General features: G+C 38.4%; 1 protein-coding gene across 3 annotated transcripts in view; it reads left to right on the forward strand.

Annotated features, from left to right (window-relative positions):
- Nucleotides 1-22,907, forward strand: part of ACVR1C (activin A receptor type 1C) — a 41,226-nt gene that overhangs the window by 13,504 nt on the left and 4,815 nt on the right. Inside the window, exons 2-7 of one of the 3 annotated variants that reach the window (XM_047871131.1) lie at nucleotides 7,519-7,758; nucleotides 12,409-12,639; nucleotides 15,467-15,634; nucleotides 17,249-17,405; nucleotides 19,173-19,297; nucleotides 22,063-22,193. In XM_047871131.1, coding sequence (XP_047727087.1) covers nucleotides 7,519-7,758; nucleotides 12,409-12,639; nucleotides 15,467-15,634; nucleotides 17,249-17,405; nucleotides 19,173-19,297; nucleotides 22,063-22,193 — 1,052 coding nt within the window. The remainder of the gene's footprint in view (nucleotides 1-7,518; nucleotides 7,759-12,408; nucleotides 12,640-15,466; nucleotides 15,635-17,248; nucleotides 17,406-19,172; nucleotides 19,298-22,062; nucleotides 22,194-22,907) is intronic. The other 2 variants (XM_047871132.1, XM_047871133.1) reach the window with 2 other exon arrangements.

Genomic DNA, 22,907 nt, shown 5'->3' on the forward strand with positions numbered 1-22,907 from the left:
TACATTATCAATAGTTTAATATATTTCTAGTTTAGCATAGTTGAGTTGTTCGACAATTTTGTATCTTACTTTTCTCCCTTATTAAAATGTATGCATTTCAGTTTGTAACAAATGATTTCTTCTGACCCTAGGTGACATCAGAGTCATGCTCAGAGAAATATCTGTGATGTCACACAGCATCAAGAACACTCTAAAATTTTCCATGAAAATTCATCTAGGATAAGTTTAGGAAACCTGGGCAAGAGAAACTGGTTATTTACTGGGTTAATTTTGATAGGAATTGCTATTTAGTTCTTGCTTACACTAATTACCACCTTTCATATGGAAATAGACTATTCATCAAAAACATTCAAGTTCCAGGTATCTTTGTTCCCATTCTGCTACTAAAACTCACAGTGCTTGAAAGGCTAAATGTAGTAATAATTTCCTTTCAGATTTCACATACTATTTTAATAATACTATTATATTTTTTGCTTTACAAATAATTGGCTTCAATAAAGAAAAGACACACACAACATTAAAATATTGGATGCTTTATTAACCCCCATACAATTTTCATCTTCCTGTTCTGTTCTCAGTTGTGTAAAGAGAAAAGGAAAATTGATTATTTATATCAGTCAGAGCAGGTAAACAATGCTTATTGATTAGGTACATGTCTAAATTGGACTTTCACTGAAACCAAACTAAAGGGTTACATCTGAAGGAAGATAAACTGCCAAAACATTAGAATTAGACTTATCAAAAATTAATAATTTCAAAGGATGCTATAATTATAAAAATTGCAGGCTCAGATATTATTATTCTTTGGGGATTTTAAAGTCTTGTTATTTACAGTCCTTTTAAAAATTCATTGTTGTTTTCCAATTTTATCATGGCTTTCTATTTTAAACGAATCCATTGCCGTAGTAGTCAGTGTAAGGTGACATCTCCATGCTGAGAAATACTCATGGGACCCCTTGTGGAATTGTTCTGCCATCACATGAACAAATCCATTTATAGCTCATTCTCTGAGGATTCGGTGCGCACCTGACAGGTGTGCCAGACAGGGTATTTTTCCCCTCCATAAACTGAAAGGTGCTCTGATTTTTATATTTCAGAAAGTGCTATGAAATATAAGCATACAAAGAAGTGCTCTTAAAGTTTAACATAGGAAGCATTTCCTATCTCGGGAAACAAGTACACTGATTTCGATTATGAAATTTTGTTCATAGGGATGTAATGGGAAATTGGAAGTAAAATTTATAACCAGTTCTAAATTGAGGATTTCACACTATGTAAGCCCCTACTCTCTTAGTAATGCTAAGTAAATACTATTACCTGTTTACTGAAATACTTTTTGTGTGATTATCATGTACAGGACATTGGGTTCGGTTAAAATAGGATTATCTCACATCAGTCTTTTCCACGTGAACAAACTGCTTTCTGTGAATGTGTTTGCTGTGGGAGAATTTATACTAGCATGAACTCTAGGACAGAGAAGTGTAACTTCTCCCTCATGGTCAGTATTTTCAAATGCCTTCTCTGAACAAGGCTTTGCTATGAGCTGGGGAAACTGGTAGGAGATATGGGTGCTACTTTCAAGGATCTTTCATTTGTCCCGTGTAAAGGGTTGGCTTAAGAAAAAAAACAACCTGAAATATTCCTTGAGTAGTTACCGACTAATTTCTTTACAAATATGTATCATTTGAGAATGTGTGTTTTGATGACATATGAATAAACTAATTTTTAGGTGCATGTGGGGAAATTAAGAAAAACTGTGGAGCTGATTGAAATTCTCCTTTCTACATTTTATTAATCTCATCTCTGCCTAAGTTAAAGTTCTAAGTTCCCTGTGCCAAAGATTATATTCTTCAATCTCACATTCCTCATTCCTTAAAATAAAAAAACATTATTTTCCTTAAATTGAGACAAAAGTGGACAAAAGAAGATTTGAAGATACCCAGTGTCCCTCACATACTCCCAGAAGCCCAGGAACATAAGAACTGTCAGGAAATATTTTTACGTGTGGTGCAACCTGCATGCTATAAAATCATGAAATCATTCCAGAAGACCGACAAGACGGTGTATGCAGGCAGCCATTTTTAGACTGAGCACTAAACAATGGAGGGCCCATCAATAGCCCATCTGATTGTTAAAAGGCAGAAATAATTTTCAGGCTATTTCTCATTGTTCAGTTGGATTTCTAGATTACAAAACCTGCCCTCGTTCAGTACTTGAGGTTCATGTTGATCAGAAACAACCTGTTTGACATGATTATTCTTGCTCTGTGGAGAAGGGTGACCATTTGCTGTTCCCTATAGTGGAGTATGTTGGAGAGATCCAATTGAATAAACTTCTGCCTAAATTATTCCTGATGACATTTGTAAGGGTCACTGTAAAGAATAGTAGGCTAGGACAAGCTCTAGGTAGTGGAGGGCTTCCTGCAATTAGTGAGTACAGAATTAACACAGGAGTGTTAGACAAATACACCCAGTATTTTTGACTTAGCAACTGAGACCCATTCTATTTCACATGTGTAGACTTTCCACATGTAAGTGCAGTTCCATGCTGTTTTATATTAGACTGATTTATCATGAATAGAATTCTTCATGATGATCTTTTCTTATCTCCCATTTCCCTTGCTCCTATATAGTTTTCTTCATATTTTTTTAATTTTCAAAATTGCTTTGGAATTGTTCCCCGAATGGATCATGTATTCCTTAGTAGGGTTTAAATTCCATCAGGATGTGGACTGTGCCCCACTTTCTGGGATCTTTTCTCAAGAGTCATTCTCAGTGCAAAGTTATACAAAGCAATCCCTTTGGATCCAGTCTTTTAGGAGAGCAGCAAGAAACTAATTCAAAATGCATTTTCATTACCGTCAAGCAAATGTTTGAAATGGTGGTATCCACATTTAATGATGTTTTGAAATGGCAGGTTAAAGGAGGTTCATCATGAAGATTTGGGAGATTTTTCGATGCTTAGCATGTCACTCTGTTTTTAGAAAAAGAAATGATTCCTGTTGGGCTAGTTAAAAAGGTAGCTTTGAACATCTTAGAGGCAATGTGTTCTCTCTTGGTTTAGCTGCAGACATTACTTCCACATTTTACCCCAGAAACCTGTGAACTAAACTAAACTAAACAAAGCCTTTTCACTGATGCCACAGGCCTGTGTCATAGAGGGTTTATGGGGTAGGTGGATGGACCACATCATTCAGTTGACCGTGGTGGCATTTCTTCCATGTGCCAGGACAGAAATGGACCCATCAGAAAGCATCTCAAGGAACATTGTCTTTTTGGGTTGGCTTACTACCTGAGAACAGGCTACAAGCAGGAGGAAGAAATGCTTCCCCTTTTGTGGGGAATAGGTGGGGAGGCAGTTGAAGACTTGATATTTATACATTCATGGATACAACCTTGCAGGGTGGTATCTTTTCAGTTGGGGAAAACCCCTTAATAAAAGGAATAGGAGTGGTTTTAATATTAGTCTGGGGTTTCTTCAGGGGTTTTTTGGATCTTCTTTAAATTCTGTATGCTACTTGCCACAGCAGCTTCTGGGAAGGGAGTACTAACCTTGTAAATTTCACAAAAAATTCACTTTGGTTCGATGGAGACCTCTGTTTTCTTTGTCTGATTTTGTTTTTCAACAGATGTCCAGCCAGTGCATATCTCTTCAGTCACTCTACTCTCAAAGAGTTTCTATTCTTCACTCCACTATAATGTTTTAGTTTCTAGTCACTTGAAGGTCATTCAAATACAGTAAAAAAAAAAAGTCTTTACATAGAACGTAGAGATTCTACAAGATTTCCATGCCAGTGGTCAGTATGGGCCATTTGAAGCAATTGATCAAGTCCATAACTCAGTTCTAAGCCATCTCCTGCTAATAGCATATACTAAGGAGATATAAATTAATTAATTCAAAGGTCATAGAAGTCTCATAAACATCAGTAAGTTTTAAACTTATAATAAGGACAGAGAAGAGGTCAGCAAGGAAGGAAACATGGGGATCATGAGGATCGTGCCCATATTATCTTTTTCTTTTCATTTTGAGTATTGCATCTATCCGTCCATCTTTCTTTTCGGTTGTTGTTCTTTTGTCTTATCTTGTTGTACATTCATCTGCCTTTCACATGACTCTCTCTAGATGTCCAGAATCTTCCACCTCATCTGGATCAATGTTCTCTTCTCCCTGCCTTGCTAATACTTCCTTTCCCTCTGTTGTCTTGGTTCAATGTATTGTAGAGCTTATATAGGGGAGATATTTGTGAGCTAGGCTCTCACCCATCTGGGTTAGTGCTTTTCCCCATTCCCATTCTATTCTACTTAATTTTCTAAGGAGTGAAATAACATGAATGAACAATGAAGCACTGCCCAAACCATGGAGGTGCTTATAACATGGAGAATGCATTTCAGTTGGCACAATCTCAAATGGGAAATTATTGAATAATAAGCGTTCTCCTATGATCAATAATATAAAACCTGCTAGAAAAACTAATATGCTCATCAAAGGTAACTTATTAAAATGTATTCTTAACTGTGCTACTATTTCCTTTTGCCATGACTCATTGGGTATAGACTACAGTTCTTCTTCATTTATCTCCTGTAGAGATTATAATCAACATTTGGTTTAGAAGATAGTTTTACAAATGTTTGCTTTAAAAATTGCTCAGTGTTTAAGGAGCTCTTTCTGGATGTTGTTGCTAGCCTTTTCTAGCTGAGTAATCTTTTTTTATTACTAACTCGTATCAGTAAATTTGTTCACAAAAGTAGAAACATTGCCCATCTGTAATAAACATCTCTGAGAGCTGTTAACCTTCACGAGAACAGTACACTTTTATAGAGAGTATTCTATTTTCAGGGTTGCTGACCTTTCGCCTCTTTATTGGTTGCCATAGTGATGATCTGAGCTCTGCTTAATAGAGCTTTACTAAAAGGAAGACAATCAATAAGCTTTTTAACTCTAATGTTTATATTGATAGTTCCTGATAACATATATCGGAATAAGATATAGCCTGATAAATGTAGCTAATAGTGGTGTTTTATTTTTTGAATGTTATTTTTTAAATTTTATTTTTATTTTTAAAAGCATACTCAAGTAGATGTTTATGTAGGTTGCAAGAGATTAAATGCTTTCTGTGGCTTTCTTAGAATTCCTAGAATAGCATTGCGAGGACCTAAAAATATAGATACAACTTGAAATGTAGATTGAAAGACCATAGTTAAATGGATAATAAAACTGTTTTATATTAGCAAGCTTTAGAAGTTGCAAGTACAACAGTTAATGATTTCTAAAACAAAGTCAAGTCAGAGAACTCTTTTAGCACCTTGTCATAAGAACATTCAAGGCCAACCTCTTCTCATATGCACCTGTACAACTTCTAATGACTTCAGAGGAATCCTGAAACCTTTAGGAGAGGGAAAGTTGGCGATCTGCCAGAATTCCTGGGGCAAAGTAGAAGAGCATGGATTATGTTTGTTTCCAGAGTTCACTAAACAGTTTTAAATATATTACTTATCAATGATAAAAATATATATGTATATATTTTTATGATTTTAATGAAACTTTTATGAACACATTTTTGAGGAATTTGATTCCTTTTCCTTGAGAATGAAATAATATTTATTTTAAATTTGTCTTTACCTATTCTGGTTTACATATTGTAAGTAAGATGTAAGTGTATTTAATATAATAAGCTCTCTAGGATTGCAAAGAAAGAATTCTGAGGAATGGCTTAATTCACAAGGTCCATTATCACCGTCATTGGTTTAGACTCTAAGGTGCAGGTGCTGTGCGTTGCTTTCTATGCATTCTCTCCAACCCTCTCACTAGGGTATGCCTAGTCAGCTGGGGCAGTTTGCCCAAGGCACTATAGCCACAAATGGAGAAAGTGTCATCTCACTTTGGCTTCTCTTTCTCCAAAGTCTGCATTCTTCCACTTCTCCTTGATGTCTAAGAACCTAAGACTCCAGAATTCTATTCCTGTATCCCATCAGATACTTCCCAAGGCTTATTAAAAACAAAAACCAGCATCCCTAATGATAGGACCCAGTGATGAAATTAGATTGATGCTGAGGCTGTCTTTAGTGAATGAAAAGAAAATGAACTATGTGCTCATTTCAGGTGTCAAAATAATTTCCTTGAAAAATACAGGAAATATCTGTCATCATAGATTTTTTAATGTATCACTATTTCCCCTAAATTAAAAAGATTTCTTAAATGCAAGATGAACTTTAGAAAAATTGGCTGTCTGTGTTTTAACAGGAGAGTCACAAATTTGATTACACCCTTTATGTTGCTTGGTTTCAATGATCATGTTTATTTTTCTAAAACTAAAAACCTTATCCTTTGCTTACTAAGAACAAACTAGTAGAACTTTTAGCGGTTCCACCATTTCAAGATCTATCCGTCGTCTCCAGTTGTCAACACTGGGGATAGAGTTGAAAACAAAGCAGGCAAAATTCTTTCCCTCACGAAGCATGCGTTCTTTGGAGGGAATTGAATAATGCCTGGGTGGCTCAGTCGGTTAAGCATATATAATGTGCCAGGTGGTGATACAACCTAGGGATTAAAACACAACAGCAAAAGGGCGGAGGATGAACCAGAACCCAGGAGGAGGTCCTACTATTTCAGCGAAGATTCAGCCAAGACCATCGAGCCTGGATGACTGCATCGGGCCCCTCCCTCTGTCTCTTCGCTTTTTACTCCTGCGCCCCTCTGCGGCCACGCAGCATGAACCTTAGATCCCGTAGTTCGCCTCCTCCAAGTCCTGCGACAGCTCCTACTTGGAATAGAATTCACAGCCCTTCGCTTAGCCTACCAGACCCCACAGGCTCTTTTGTCTTGGTTGTCTCGCTCTCTTCTGCCTTCCTCCCCGCTCACTGCCCTCCAGGCACGGGTTGTGCCTGAGCAGCCCGAATGGGCCTCACCTCGGGGTCTTGCACACTTGGTTTCACGTTGCCTGGCGCGCGGCTTGCGGAGACCCTCCGGGCGTTGCTCCCTGTCGCCTCCCAGAGCGGCCTCCAGGAGCACTCTGCCGCAAGGGGCATCCCCGCGGCACGCGCGTGCCCCTCTGCTTCCTCACAGCGCGTAAGGCCTCTTGTCGCACATCCATCTGTTCAGTGGGCGTGTGGGAACATAAGCAGCTCCAGAGGAAGGATTTGGCTGCCGCGCACCGCTGTATCTCCAGCACCTGGAATGGTGGCAAGAGCTATTGCAAGAGCTCGGTAATTATTTGGGGCATGAGTGAATGAACGTGCTCCAAGGATGGACTGCTGAGAAATGGGGAGAAGATAGTAGAAAAATGGCAAATGCCTTGGAGGATTGAAAAGGGCTCCCGTGTGCTGGTGCTTTCCACGATCCTAACGATGGCTCCCATCTGGATCCCATCTGGGATCCCATCTGGATCCCATCTCGATCCTAACTCTGGCGTGCTGGGTAGCTCCACATCAATGATGCGAAATTTTGGTGATCCTGGTTACAATTTCTAGAGTATCTTAAATGGGTTGATTTATGGTCGTGTTCTTTCTCTTTTAACTGAAGCATCTCCAAATGCCCCAAAACTCGGACCCATGGAGCTGACCGTTGTTATTACTGTGCCAGTTTGCCTCCTGTCCATGGCAGCGGCGCTGATGATATGGGCGTGCCAAGGTCGCCAGTGCACAGACAGGAAGAAAAAGAGACAGAATGTGGAGGAACCCCTCTCTGAGTGCAATCTGGTAAATGCTGGAAAAACTCTAAAAGATCTGATATACGATGTGACGGCCTCTGGCTCTGGCTCTGGTATGTGCCCCCTGTCCATTTTGCAGTAAGAAAACTCACATTTAAAAATAAATCAAAACAATTTCTAACCTGTAGAAAAGGGCCCCAGTATTATGAATTGCATCATTTAGAATGCTCAGCGTGGTACCTGGTAAGTTCTGGTATAGAAACCTGTTTTAGGATTTGATGAAGAGAAAAAAACGTCACGGCTGAAAGAGTTAAGTCTTCTCAGTTGCCTTGTCTGCCTTTAGGTGTTCCGAGTCTCACTTTTATATTCCTTCACAACTTATTTTTTGAAGCAAGAAAGAATTTCTCTTCTCCCCCCTGCCTCCGTTATGGTTGGTGATAATCATTGTGGCTCTCTTAGTAATGCTTCATGGGCGCAAACATTACCATACTTAAGGAATTGGGTTCTGGGGGAAAGATGTTAGTTGTGCAAAGTGGTATTCTTAGAGTGCCCTTGCTCGTGGTTATGAAAGTCTTCGGAATCCACAGCATCCCCTGGGATGTGTGTGTGAAGTGAACAGAGAGCTGACCTGAAATCAAAATCAAGAATGTGTTCTAAAAGCATAGAAACAGAGATGATAGGGAACAGCACAGCACTCCTCTGCTGGCTGTTGCCGAGGTGAGATGATAACTCTCTTCCTCTTGAATGGAACTCCAGAACCCCTGGTGAAGCCATTCAAAATATGAGGCTACTTTATGGCCTCACTGAACCTTTTTCTTAGCACAAACCATATGAGGGCATTTTGGGTTTCTGGTGACAGAGCAGATTCCTCCGTAATAACAGACTCTCTAATCTGGCCTTTCCTCATGTGTACATCCAGGAATCCTGAGGGCATGTGGTACTGCAGACATGTGAACTAGGGTGAGCCGAGGTGGGTCACCTCAGAAGGCCCTGGATCCCCTCTTGCTTTGGAAGAATCATTAAGGATGATTCCCCCAAGTGGACTTTGAGAAACTCCCCAGCCCGTGGCCTTTAGGAGCGTGGCACGATTAACAAGGGCAGACGACAGAGTGGCGGTAGCATCTGTATGAGCATCCGTATTTAACATGAAGCAGCTTTAGGCTCACCAGAGTCCAGAAAAGAGAGGCCTAATTATGTCATCCAGAGAGTGCACACAGTTTGTTGCTTCTGAGGGCAAGACTGCCTGCTCTCTCATTGAACAGGGTCTCAGTGTTTATGCCATCCCTGCATAAATTAGATAGCATGTTTTCAAAGGAGGAATATTGGAAAGAACTGTCTCCAAACTGCAAAGTTTGTAGAACTAAAATCCAAATTAAATTCTTGCATAGAAAGCTGGCATTCTTCGTTTAAAAGTAAAACTGTCCAGAATTAGTACTCAGTCCTCCCTATTACATCCTGGGGACTACTGTTCCCTAATTTCCTGAGCACTGGTGACATTCTAGGCACAAAATATGAGCACAGAGAGCTCTGATTTGTACCCAGTTCCTTGAAACCTTATATAGTATCTTTATAAGGTTCAAGTGATTAAATAACCTCCTATTTAATATCCCCCCCAAAAAACTTCAGTTCAATTGAAGATGTTAAATAGAAATGTGTATTTTAGAGCTACTCCTGGAATATATTTAAGATGACTAAGAACGTCCCTTTCAAATAAAATTAATAGTGATATTATAACTGGAGACTGGATATTTAGTTTAAGAAAGTAATCATGAGTCAGGACATGAAGTAAAAAATTAATATTAAGATTTGTGGTGTTTTTGTGCATCGTTAAACCTAAATCTGGATTTATTAACTGTTGGGCTCTTGTCTCTATATTATTCTAAGATCTTTTTTTTTAATTTATTCATTTTAGAGAGAGCAAGAGCGAGCAGGGGAGGGGCAGAGAGAGAGGGAGAGAGGGAGAATCCCAAGTAGAGGGAGAATCCCAAGAGCCCGACGTGGAGCTCGAACTCACGAACCACGAGATCATGACCCGAGCTGAAATCAAGAGTCAGACACTTAACCAACTGAGCCACCCAGGTGTCCCAGGATGTTCTAAGATCTTTCTTAAAAAGAAAGCTGTAAATATACCAAAGCACAGATGATTTTTTTAAATGACCAGTTTGAAAGAGTTTTAGGCACTTTTTCTCCAAGTCAGATACATACATTTGGCAGTGAGCACTGGCTAAAAATGCCTTTGGTAATCAGAGAGAATGGGTTCAGCTGCAGCAATGCCTCCATCATGAAAACTCATTCACTCAGAGGAAATCAGGTGGTTCTGCTTCCCCTTTGCTTTTCTTAATTGACCAGCAAACTTTAGGCAAAGGCAGTTTTGTTAGATGTTGAGAAACCAAAATCATGAAACTTATCCCTGACCGGGTCAGGGACACATTTCAAAGAGATAGAATACCTAAGAGGCAAGTGGACCGATGTCCTGTGGGACTGTTTCTGAGAACGGATTGTGTCTCAGGTGGCTTCTAAGAGTCTGGGCACATTGCTGCTTTCCTCTCCCCATATAACACTTCTGATGAGTAGTGGCATTACTGAAAGTTACCTTTCCATCAGATAGGCATCAGCTTCTACAAACCCTGGTTTAAAAAAACAAAAGAAGAGTAAAATGAACCTACACGGAGAAGCGGAGTCCATGTTTCTTCTAATGAAATTTCTAAGCGTATAAGCAGAACTAGATTGTTTGGAATGGTTGCCTTGAAAGATACCAAAGCAACTTTCACCGAGTTTTAGTGTCTCAGCTTAATTGCCGTGCTGAGTACCTTAGATGATGTTCTCTTACTTTGCCCATGGTCTGGGGCATTGGTCATGCACTTGATCAATTTGCGGTTTGAAAACACAGGCTTATCTAGCTCTGATGTGATGTTTTTGCGAGTGTGTGCATGCAAGATGGGAGAGGGAGGAGAGAGTTTGAGATTGAAACTTGGCCTGCTAATTGTTAGTACAACTTTTGTTGTGTGGCCAAGTAGTAAAATTGACTGTAGTCTACAAAAACAGCCTTTATAGTTTGCTGCTGGAAGTCTTCCCAGCAGGAGAGGGCTGGGGGTGGGGGTGGTATCCACTGAATGGTGAGAGCAAGACTTTGGACTGAAGACCTGTGTTTTAGTTGTAGCTCTGCCTCCCACTACGGCCTAGTTCTGGGCAAGTCTTCGATTATTGTGGGACCCCGATTTTCTCATCTCTAAAATGATAAAGTTGGACTAGACGATCTCAGAACTTGCTGACCGTGGGGCTCTGTGACTAATTGTTAAGACCCATAATAGCCACCTTATAGTCTGTGCTTGTTTAGCCACAGTGGGTGGTTCTCACGAGGATGAGAACATCTGAATAAACCGTGGCACATTTCAGGAGCAGAGGCTGAAGCCTGCAGAGCTCAGAGGGCTGTTGCAGTGAGAGGTTCCGAGCCATCCCACTACAATAATAACTAAACATGACTTTCCAGAGTACGCTTGTACTGTAACCTCTTTAACTATTTTCCTCTAATTATAATTGTAGTAAGTACCCATTGTGGAAATTAAGAAAATGTATGTTAGACCGAAGAATGTCACAATTCACCCCGATTCCACTAAATAGAAATAACCATCAGGGCATTTAATAGATTTCCTTTTTAGCCTTTTTTCGGTGCCTATTTTGAATAGCTAGGTATGCTCATTTAGATGGATAGAATTTACTGTGCTATTTTCATTTAATGTTATCGCAAAAGTGTTTTCGCATGTCATTAAGAAATACCTCATAAGCAGCATCATTATCACTTACTCTCAGTAATCCGTTCTCAGAATATTAAGGCCTAGCCATTATTGATCACTTAACATACCAGATATTATGCTGGGTGCTTAACGTGATTATTGATTCTTGGATTACCCCTATGGAGTAATCCCTCCATAGCCCCTGTTTTTTAGATAAGGAAGTTGAAGCTCAAAGAAGTTCAATTACTTGCTGGTGGTTATGTTGCACAGCTTAAATTTGAACGCAGGTCTTTGTTATCTGTTCTCTTAATCTCTGTACAATGTTTAACAATTTTTCTATTATCTGATATTTTTCCTTCTATTTCCTATAAACAATAACACATTAAATATTTTGACATAAATATTTCTGCATTTTGCAGTTAAATCTTTAAGAAAGAATTCTAGGCATGGGGTTATTAGTTCAAAGAACCTGAACTTTTTACATACACTCAGAATATATTTTCTTTGAATTTTTTTTTTTGTTCACAGAATATCCATTTGATATTTTCTATGACTATACCTCACTGTTAGTGTAACGTGATTACCTCCCTTGATTATTGAATTTTATTCTTCACTTTGCAGTTTTACACAGAGAGTTCTTCTGCTCCCCCAGTTGTACTAGAAGCAACACATTTTATTTTAGAGGCTAACGGCATATTTTTTTAACCATTAAAATGTGACTGGTTTTGATGGGCAAATCGGGGAGATTTGCAGCAATTCTGAAAAATCAAATATATGTAGCAGTAGTCTATGTTCAGGAAATTTTCATTTGTGAATATGAGAAGAGAAAATCATAGTAAGAATTTGGAGTATTCCTTTGAGCAATGGTTTGACATTAAGGTTTGGTATAATGGTGCTTGTTTCTTTAAAATCAGTAAAATTATTAAAGCGTTTAAATGTTTCCCTATTTGTGTGAAAATAATGGCCATTATGATGGTTCTTTTCTGGCACTCCCTTGTTTTTAATCAATTTCATCTTTTCTTTGGTTAGGTCTACCTCTGTTGGTTCAAAGAACAATCGCAAGGACGATCGTACTTCAGGAGATAGTAGGAAAAGGTAGATTTGGTGAGGTCTGGCACGGAAGATGGTGTGGGGAAGATGTGGCTGTAAAAATATTCTCCTCCAGAGATGAAAGATCTTGGTTTCGTGAGGCAGAAATTTACCAAACGGTTATGCTGAGACATGAGAACATACTTGGTTTCATAGCTGCTGACAACAAAGGTATTTTCTTTTTTTTTTTTAATTTTTTTTGATTTAATGTTTATTTATTTTGAGAGAGAGAGAGATAAAGCACAAGAGGGGGAGGGGCAGAGAAACAGGGAGACACAGAATCTGAAGCAGGCTCCAGTCTCTGAGCTGTCAGCACAGAGCTGGACGTGGGGCTCAAACTCACAAGCTGTGAAATCATGACCCGAGCCAAAGTTGGATGTTCAACCGACTGAGCCACCCAGGTGCCCCCAACAAAGGTATTTTCAATCTAATTGAGTTCAGCAAGTAAAAATGTTATGTCTGTCATCAGATCAAACTAAATAATGTCCTTGTTTTAATAAAATCTAGTCTAATTTCTTTATTGAGGATAGAAAATGCTTTTCCTCTTCTCCACAGATAAACATACAGATCCATACAATAAAGGCAGGGCAGACGAGTGATATGAAATCATGATGACGCCATAGCCAGGTTGATATTTAAAGTATTTGGTGACTGGTATGGCACAAGAATCGACCAGTCAGAATAGAAGATTCAACTGGAACAGAGTCCTGAGAGAACCCTGCAGTGCTAGCTTTTATGCCTTATTTTCTGGTTCGTGGAGAAATCTGGAGGCACCTTGTCAGGGGTTGGGGTGGGAGGTGGGGGAGGTTGCTTTGGGTGTCTAGGGCAAAGGAATGGGATTGGAATTTTGAATAGCAGCTGTTAACTGATGAGGACAGAAATATTTCAATATTTTAATAACTGGCACAGACATACCAATGAATGCTAGCTGAATATCCACCTTTGCTAGGACGGTACCTCTCATCTGTATGAACAGGCTTCAACTCCAGAATTCCAATTTTCCATGAACATTATCAGAATGGCAGCCAGCAAATCAATTCTAGTGAAATGTTCTATTAATGTACTTTGAGCATGATTTATATGTTGAGGCTTAACATCAACAACCCTAAACAGTATCACTTTTTGAGTTTTGAGGAGCAAGGCAGAACATCAGTGTCTTGGTATTTAAATCCGTATTTGGAAAATATGGTGTAAATCCCTGAGTAATCAGGGACTGGATATAAAGTTTGTGAGTTACCTGTACTTTCTTCTTTTTGCATAGATTTTAGTCATCTAACTGTGCATTAGTTCCCTGAATAAAGGGAGACAAGGCACAAAGGGAAGCAAAAGTTGACCCACTCAATGTTTTTGATTTGAATCAGTAATATTCATGAAGAACTTTGGTGAGGTAGAGATTGTAACATCTATCTAAAAAACAGATGATCTATGGGTATCAGGGACTCACCATTACCTATGGAAATTAAAATCTATGGTTATTTTGATCTATTATAAGCTTTATTGTTATTAATTAGATGACATAAGAGAGGCCTGGAGTTATTGTACATTTTGGTAGCAATTGTGTTTGCTGATGGTTTGTGTTTTTTCATGTGGGTAGGTATAGACTGAGTAAAGCCAAGATGAGCTTTAAAAAGAAAGATGTTCTTTCCAAATTCTCAACTACATATACTTTGAAAATATATCCAGACTATCGAAAATGAGACATTTCTTAGTGAGCTAAGAACTTTTCCTTCCTAAGATTGAGTTGAAGCATACCTACTGATTAGATTAATTAGCATTGTTGTCAAAGCAGTAATGACTTTAGTTATATGGATCATCTTGATGGGTCTAATTTAATCATAATGTTTATTTGATTATAAAAAACAATAGGCCCAAAAGACATCATCCCTGATGGTCTCCTTCTTCAGTTTAACTGGTCTACCTGTCACTGGCTTACTAATCAGTGGCTTTGTGCATGCTTTCAAATGACCTCTAACATTGCTTTCATCCTCATTTCTAAATCTTTTGTGGTACTTACAGTTCCATTGGTTAGTCAACTCTCTGACAAAGACGTTAATGTGAGAGGACAAAGGTAGCCATTGGCGTTGAGCAGAGAGAGGGGTAGGAGTAGGGATTAGTTTTATTCATGGTCAGTTTATTACTGAGCTTTATCACGTTATGTTCATTTTTGTATTCCTAGGAAATTTTATCGCTACCCGGATTTGGAAATTAAATATTTGTATTAAGAGTTAGATTTTGTAAATAAAGCATTTAATAGGAAAAGTCCGGAGCAAATGTTTATTATGGCTTCCTACTCTGAGCATCAGAACTGGTCAGGGCTTCCCAGGGCTGTTGTAGACTCCATTCCAAAAGCTAAAACTAACTCTAGGGACTCTAATACCTACAGAAGTTTTAAGCTAATTTCTGTACTGGTAAAAATATTTCATAAGATGGATTACCTTTTGGTTAGATGAAGTAAATTATTTGAAAATGTTTCATAACTGGCTCTTAATGTAAGCATTTGGGGAAAATCAACTTCATATTTTGAAAAGTGAACAACATGAACATTCTTAGAATTTTCGGGCTTTTATTATAGTGATAATACTTTGTGTACATTTGTTGCATTTCTGGTTTTTATTGGAAAAATCTTTCTTAAAAGCTCAGAGTGATTTATAGCACAACACTGAGCCTAAGAGCATCTGTCAGTAGTTTTTCCTATAATGTGGTGTTATCAATGTATAGAGAGAATAAGAAAGAACTTGTTCACTTATCATAATTACTCACAGCTTCCTATAGCTACAGTATGTATAACAGGTTTTATTATATCAACATCTTCAGGGATTCAGTGAGAAATTTTACTGTACTAACTTGGACTGTCAGCATCATCACTAAAGTAATTAACTTTCCTTTGTTAACAATACAGATTTATTTTCAATACTGACATTTGCTAAAAGCCTTTGGTTTCTTCCTTAACATAATACAGTGATTTTTAATGCAACAAATGATTTTTTTTTCCATTTAGATAATGGAACTTGGACTCAACTTTGGCTTGTCTCTGAATACCATGAACTGGGCTCCTTATATGACTATTTGAATAGAAATGTAGTAACAGTGGCTGGCATGATAAAACTGGCACTTTCCATAGCGAGTGGTCTGGCCCACTTACATATGGAGATTGTTGGTACACAAGGTACGTGTTTTCTTTCTAAGTTCTTTCTGCTTCAATATGAGGATGGAAACACCAAATTGTGTTTTAGTGCTTCCTTGTATTTTAATTTATTCCAATTATCAAATGTAAAGAAGCACTAAGGTGCTTTATAAAACTGAGGGTATTATCATGATGCAGGCAACTCTCATCTATATACTCACCATTGTGTATATTAGCCATAATAATGTTTTTATACTGGTGGCTCCGGCTTTGCCATTTAGCACATACACCTGGGAGATCTTACTTGGGGCGGGGGGGGGGGGGGGGGGGGGGGGCAAATGCTCTATATTCAGAGAATATTGATAGCTTAAATATTTACCTTTGATAACTAAAATAATGGGAGATGGTAATGTGATCTTGAAAAGATATTTACATATCATGTATTCAAAGGCCAAATAATATGCACTGTCCTTACTATTTATTGAGTTAATAGAGAATTGGCTCTAGAAAGTCATTAGTCCAGACAGGGCAATAATTCTCTAATTTGGATTCATGGGCCCTTAACCTCTTAAAAACTACTGAGGATCCCAAAAGTGTTTGTGTATTTGGGTTCTACCTGTTAACATTTACTATATTATGAACGAAAATTGAGAAATGTAAAAAATATTTATTAATTTACTGAATGCTAATTAACCAATTAAATGCGAAATACGTTTCAAAAATTTACATCTTTTAAAAAAATTGCATCTGGGGCGCCTGGGTGGTGCAGTCGGTTAAGCGTCCGAATTCAGCCAGGTCACGATCTTGCGGTCCGTGAGTTCGAGCCCCGCGTCAGGCTCTGGACTGATGGCTCAGAGCCTGGAGCCTGTTTCTGATTCTGTGTCTCCCTCTCTCTCTGCCCCTCCCCCGTTCATGCTCTGTCTCTCTCTGTCCCAAAAGTAAATAAACGTTGAAAAAAAAAATTTAAAAAAAAATTGCATCCTTTTTTTGTAATACAAAAACCATATCTAGTGAAAATAATGGTTTTGTTTTACATTTTTGCAAATCTCCTTAATGTCTGACTTAATGTCTGGATTTTCATGCATGTTCTTCATCCACTTGGTTCCGATATGTTGTTTTGGTTGAAGTATGTGAAGAAAAGGTAATCTCACACAGATATGTATTCAGAAAAGAGACTCAAAGACTCCCAGGGATTTTAGGGTCACATTCGAGAACTGCTGGTGTAGGGTAGTAAAAGTTTGAAACATGTTTGTAAGAGAATATTTGCTATCTTCTTACGTGGTTGTAGCAATGCCAATTCTTTCCCTGTTCATTCAACAAAAATTCATTAGTGGCCACCAAGTGCCAACAAATGTTCTGAGCATCAGAGGCTTGCGGATGAGCAAGACACAGGCCTTTAGGCAGCTTACAGTCTAGTTGGGAAAGACAGATAGACATACATGGGAATGAACAATATAGCCAGTAATAAGGGTTCTGAAGAAGGCAAAACGAGGTACTCTGTGGAGAATGACTGGGGATGTGGGATGTGTGGTCAGGCAAGACTTGTCTTAGGAGGTGACATTTGAGCCAGGTCTTCAACGTGATTCCCTTTGGAGAGAGTCAATCTTTAGTAACAACAACAAAAAAAAGGAGTATTTTTTTTCTTATGTTTCATAGGTAAACCTGCGATTGCTCATCGAGATATAAAATCAAAGAATATCTTAGTGAAAAAGTGTGAAACATGTGCCATAGCAGACTTAGGGTTGGCTGTGAAGCATGATTCAGTACTGAACACTATTGACATACCTCAGAATCCTAAAGTAGGAACCAAAAGGTAAGATAACTAGCTTTGGTAGCACCCTGAGACACGTGACTGCCTCCCAAACGTGATGTCATGGGATGTGTGTGTGCGTTTTGGTGTTTTTGGTGGCGAGTGGTCTGAATGGAAAATCATTAGGCCCAAGAAAGTAAGAAGTCTTCTGTGGGTCATTGAGAAGTCAGTGGCATAATGCTTATAAAGCAGGGACAGGTGGCATTTTAGTTGTATAGACAGTAGTCATTTGGGTAAGGAATCCAGTAGATAGGTATGGTGGAAGAGATGGTGATACATTATTTTTCGGGTGCCACTTTCTGAGAATACATTTTCCTAGGGATAGGAGGAAAAACATGTCATCAGTATGTAGCTCCTCCAAAGCCTTTATACTTATAAATGCACTGAAACTCAGGGCTAGATCTATTTTTTCAGGTTCTAAACAAGAGATGTAGAATCAGTATATTGAGCAAGGTAAGTGAGGGACTCTAAATAAATACATACATGTGCTATTGTACTCCCTTAGTATTTAAGGACGTGTAACAGTTTTTGTATTTACCTGTAATTGTACTTATCCTTAAGTCTCCCAAACTGATGTATATTAAAATAATAGGAGTTTGGACATATTTCCCACGTTCAGGGAACAGAATCTCTGAAGGTTCAGAACAAGAACAAGATAAACAGAACATACTGCATATGTATTACGACAGGCCCGTTGGGAGTGAGACTTCTGGTGTTTTCTTGTTCTGGCCAGCCTGTAGCCAGCATACTTCCATTTCCTTTTATTTGAACATCAGGCTCATGCTCCTTTGATATAATTCCTGGGTTCTTGACCTTGAAATCAGAAACAACGAAAACATTTTCCTGGAGTTGTTAAGGGATCTTGCGAGTAGGGAATTTCTGGTTCAGTTGGCCTCCAAGCCAGATTAGAGATTCCAAGCCCATCACTCTGAGCTATTCTCTTGGTTCCCTAGAATTTAATGAGGCCCCAGGAACACTTCAGGGCAGTTTGTTAAAACCAGGCGGCCCTATGGGACCTTTCTTTTTTTCCCTCTGAAAAGCAAACTTCAGCTTGCCCATATGACAGTATCCACATTAGGGACCCCCAGGGAAGCCTTGGATGCTGGATTCCTTAAGAGGATCTAAAGCTTTTAAGAGTTTGGGAGAGTACGGCACCCTGATCTTAATATTTTGGGAAATCATCAAAATCTCCCTAGGACAGCTAGACTCAGTCAGGTCCCGTGGCCTGTAGATATCTTTTGTTTAGTTTTATTCAAACAAGGTTGTAATTTTCTTGTAGCCAATGTATATTGTGTATATATTTTTTGAAACCAGTATAAAATAAAATTGTTCATTCTTAGAAGGTATTTAGGGTATGCTGCTGAGCACTGTGTTATTGTCCTGGGCCCACCATGAATAAGAGATGCTTCTTGCCCTCAAGGAGCTTTACATGGCAACATTTGTTGGTGGGAGTTGAGTTCCCTCTTTCCTCTTGAGTGCTTTGTTTACTGAATTTCCCTCTAGCTTGTTTTTTGCAAGTCATTTGGCTCCTGGCACTTGTGCTTTGACACTGAGTAGGATGACCTCTGGTTTTATTTAAAAATTTTTTAAATTATGGTTCATTCAATAACTGTATTATTTAAATTTAATTTATTACAGTGACTTAAATCTACTTTTAAAAATGATGTAAGCTATCCTAATTTATGTTTTGTGACAGGATTTATTAAGATTGTATTTTACTGGATTGCTGTAAAGTCAAACACAGAATCTGAAATGTGCATGTTTTTCAAGGTATATGGCTCCTGAAATGCTTGATGATACTATGAATGTGAATATCTTCGAGTCCTTCAAACGAGCTGACATCTATTCTGTTGGTCTGGTTTATTGGGAAATAGCCCGAAGGTGTTCAGTTGGAGGTAAGATGTTGGGGATAATTTTGTATCTGTCTTTCCTTGATGCTTTGAATATAAGATATGATTTTGTATGTATTATTTTCTAAGCACCATATTGAATCATATTTTAAAATTTAAGAGACTACCTTTTAGGGATAGCTTTCCATTGGCAAAAGTGGAGCATCCTACGTATAATGCTGATTTTATATTGTGATTACTGCTTAGGTGGGAGTGACATTTCTCCTGATAATTCTGATTTTCTTAATGATATTTTGCACTTGAAAATTTTCTTCAGTTTGTATGCAGTTAGCTGTATCCCTACTTAACATTTTTTTTTCTTAGTGTTTATTTTTGAAACAGAGACAGAGCATGAGCAGGGGAAGGGCAGAGGGAGAGGGAGACACAGAATCTGAAACAGGATCCAGGCTCTGAGCTGTCAGCACAGAGCCTGACCCAGGGCTCGAACCCACGAACTGTGAGATCATGACCTGAGCTGAAGTCAGACACTTAACCGACTGAGCCACCCAGGCACCTGCTATATCCCTACTTTATACCAGAAATTAAACCCAAAGATGTTAAATGACTTAACAAGAGCCATAGGAGTTGAAGTCTTCTAGCTTTCAGGCTTTTCCTGTTTTGTTTTGTTTTTCCCTCTGTGATAATGCACGTGGAAGAGAGAAAGTGATGGTGGGCAGAGGTGAGCATAGACTAACTTCCTGACTCAATGCTCCTAGCAGTTCAGAGATTAATAATGAGAGGAAGAGTTTGAAAGGATGAAACCCTACAAATGCAGTCTGAGGGAGTTCTGGCCTCAGCGGAGAAAAGTTAACTAATGTTAGAAAATGGATTAGAGTTTTCACTTCCAAGGAAGAAAGACTTAAAACTAAGCTGTGGTTTAGCAAATTCCTGAATATCTGACTTTAGGCAAGTTACTTGGTCTCACTTTCCTCATCTGTAAAATGAATCATAAAACTGACCCCTTGGGCTTTGAGGATCTAACACATTGATTTAATTAATTAATTAATTAATTAGTATAGAGCATGCTTACAGTAAACATTCAATAAAACAACTGTCATTATCAAACCAACTTCAGTTTTTATATTTCGCATTGATGTCATTTTGCATTACGCTAATCTCATTTTTTTCAAATGAGTAAAAAAATTTTTTAAGCTTCCAAGGTTAAAATTATACTTGAATGAGAAAACATAATTTTCCCCCTTTTATTCACAGATGAAATAGTACACCATTCAGGAAGATGAAGCTATTTATAGAAGCAATAAAATTACAGTAGGATTTTGGAGCCTGGGATTGAGTTCCAGATCCGCCACTTACTAGCTCTATGACCTTTACCAAATTCATGACTCTTTGTGCCTCAATTTCCTCCTTCCATAGAGTAGGGATAATACGGTTCCTCTTTTAGTCTGTGGATTTGAGAAATAATTAGTTAAAACATGTAAAGAATGGAACGCCTGGGTGGCTCAGTCAGTTAAGCGTCCGACTTCAGCTCAGGTCATGATCTCGCGGTCCGTGAGTTCGAGCCCCGCGATGGGCTCTGTGCTGACCGCTCAGAGCCTGGAGCCTGTTTCCGATTCTGTGTCTCCCTCTCTCTCTGCCCCTCCCCCGTTCATGCTCTGTCTCTCTCTGTCCCAAAAATAAATAAAAACATTGAAAAAAAAAATAATTGTCTAGATGTGCTTTTAGGTCATTGTCTTTAAATTTTCTTCAACTATTGAAATAGTAATTTGTTAGGGCACATCTTAAATATTTTACATTAAAAGTACTATAGTTAAAGCAATTTTATAAGGAAATTCTCAATTTCAAGTAATATTCTGATAATTTAGATCAGGTCTTTGTATTTGAGACTCTTTTAATATGAACCTTCATGTTGAACTGTCCATATTTAGTACCTTTGCTGCTTCTTTGGCACATTCTCAGGTATGGTACTTCTATAATCCAAATATAAGAAACACAGCGTTTAAAAGATTGCCCATGGGCGCCTGGGTGGCGCAGTCGGTTAAGCGTCCGACTTCAGCCAGGTCACGATCTCGCGGTCCATGAGTTCGAGCCCCGCGTCAGGCTCTGGGCTGATGGCTCAGAGCCTGGAGCCTGTTTCCGATTCTGTGTCTCCCTCTCTCTCTGCCCCTCCCCCGTTCATGCTCTGTCTCACTCTGTCCCAAAAATAAATAAAAAACGTTGAAAAAAAAATTAAAAAAAAAAAAAAGATTGCCCATCAATTTTCAAAAAGAGTAAGCTATTCTGTTTTGAAAAGGTTATTTCATGGAGAAACATACTTCATTCCCAGAGCAATGAGGCCATGCTATAAGTTTTTCAATTAGGCATTACTTTTGAATTGCACAATGGTATTTTATATAAATCAGAATTTACATAATCTTTATAATTATGTAAAATATTTTATATATTTACATTTATATCATTGTTAAAATCCTGTAAATGTGATGTATTTCTATAAAATCATACATAATATACAATATGTAATTGTCAAAATTATCTACTTCATAAAATAGATATGTTTGTTCTATATAAGATATATGTAATTATCAAAATTATATACATTTTCATAATATAAATTTTATAAACTTACATAATAATTATTCAGCTGAGCGCTTAATACCTATATCTTTGGTTTCATAGTGACACCAAATTTTATTAAACCTTTCCAGTTTCCCAGGGTGCCCCTTGTACCTAGAAGACATAATTGGTTGTCTTTGGAAATAAGCATCTTTGTTTATTATTCACACTAGGAAATTTATCATGCAAATTTCTTATAGGAATTGTTGAGGAGTACCAGTTGCCTTATTATGACATGGTGCCTTCAGATCCATCAATAGAGGAAATGAGGAAGGTTGTTTGTGACCAGAAGTTTCGACCAAATATCCCCAACCAGTGGCAAAGCTGTGAAGTAAGGCTGTGTTCTTATATATGTTTTACCTATTGTAATTCTAAGGTAAGTTACGAGGGAAGATTTTTGGAAACCACATAGTTCTTCTCTCTTAATCTAGGCATCCAATTCTTTCCACGTATGTAAGTGTATGTCCTTGCATCAGTCCTCAGAAAGATTTTAGTTCTTTTAGCTATATGTATACAGAATGCTAAGTTAAGTGGCAGTAACAGGCCCTGGTATCCCAATGACTTGACACAACAAGACTTGATTTCTTGCTGTGTAAAGTCCCCAACAGATCAGGCAGCTGTGCTCCCTGTGCTGATTCAGTAATGCAGGTAACTTTGATCTTGGGATGCTGCTGTCTCAACACATAGTTTCCAAGTGTCTAGGTCAGGCAAAGAGAGGAGCTGGACGGTCACACGTGGCTCTCTGATGCTCTGGCTTCAGGTGAGTCACATCATTTCCATTCATGGTTCATAGACCAGAGTCAGTCACACAGTCCCATCTGACTGCAAAGAGGCTGGTAACTGTAGGGACACAGACATGTTTGGTAGTCTATGTCCATGCCAGACAGAGTATTACAATTTCAATCATCCCTGGAGTCACTAAATTATTTCTAACCCCTAACTTGCTGAAGTTTGAGCTTATTTTCTTTCATCAGAAAAGCCTCCTCACGGCCAAGACTTTTGTTATCTCCTCATGCCCAACGGCACAGACAGTGACCACCATGCA

The sequence above is a fragment of the Prionailurus viverrinus genome, chromosome C1 (assembly GCF_022837055.1).
Source record: "Prionailurus viverrinus isolate Anna chromosome C1, UM_Priviv_1.0, whole genome shotgun sequence".
Lineage (NCBI taxonomy): Eukaryota > Metazoa > Chordata > Mammalia > Carnivora > Felidae > Prionailurus > Prionailurus viverrinus.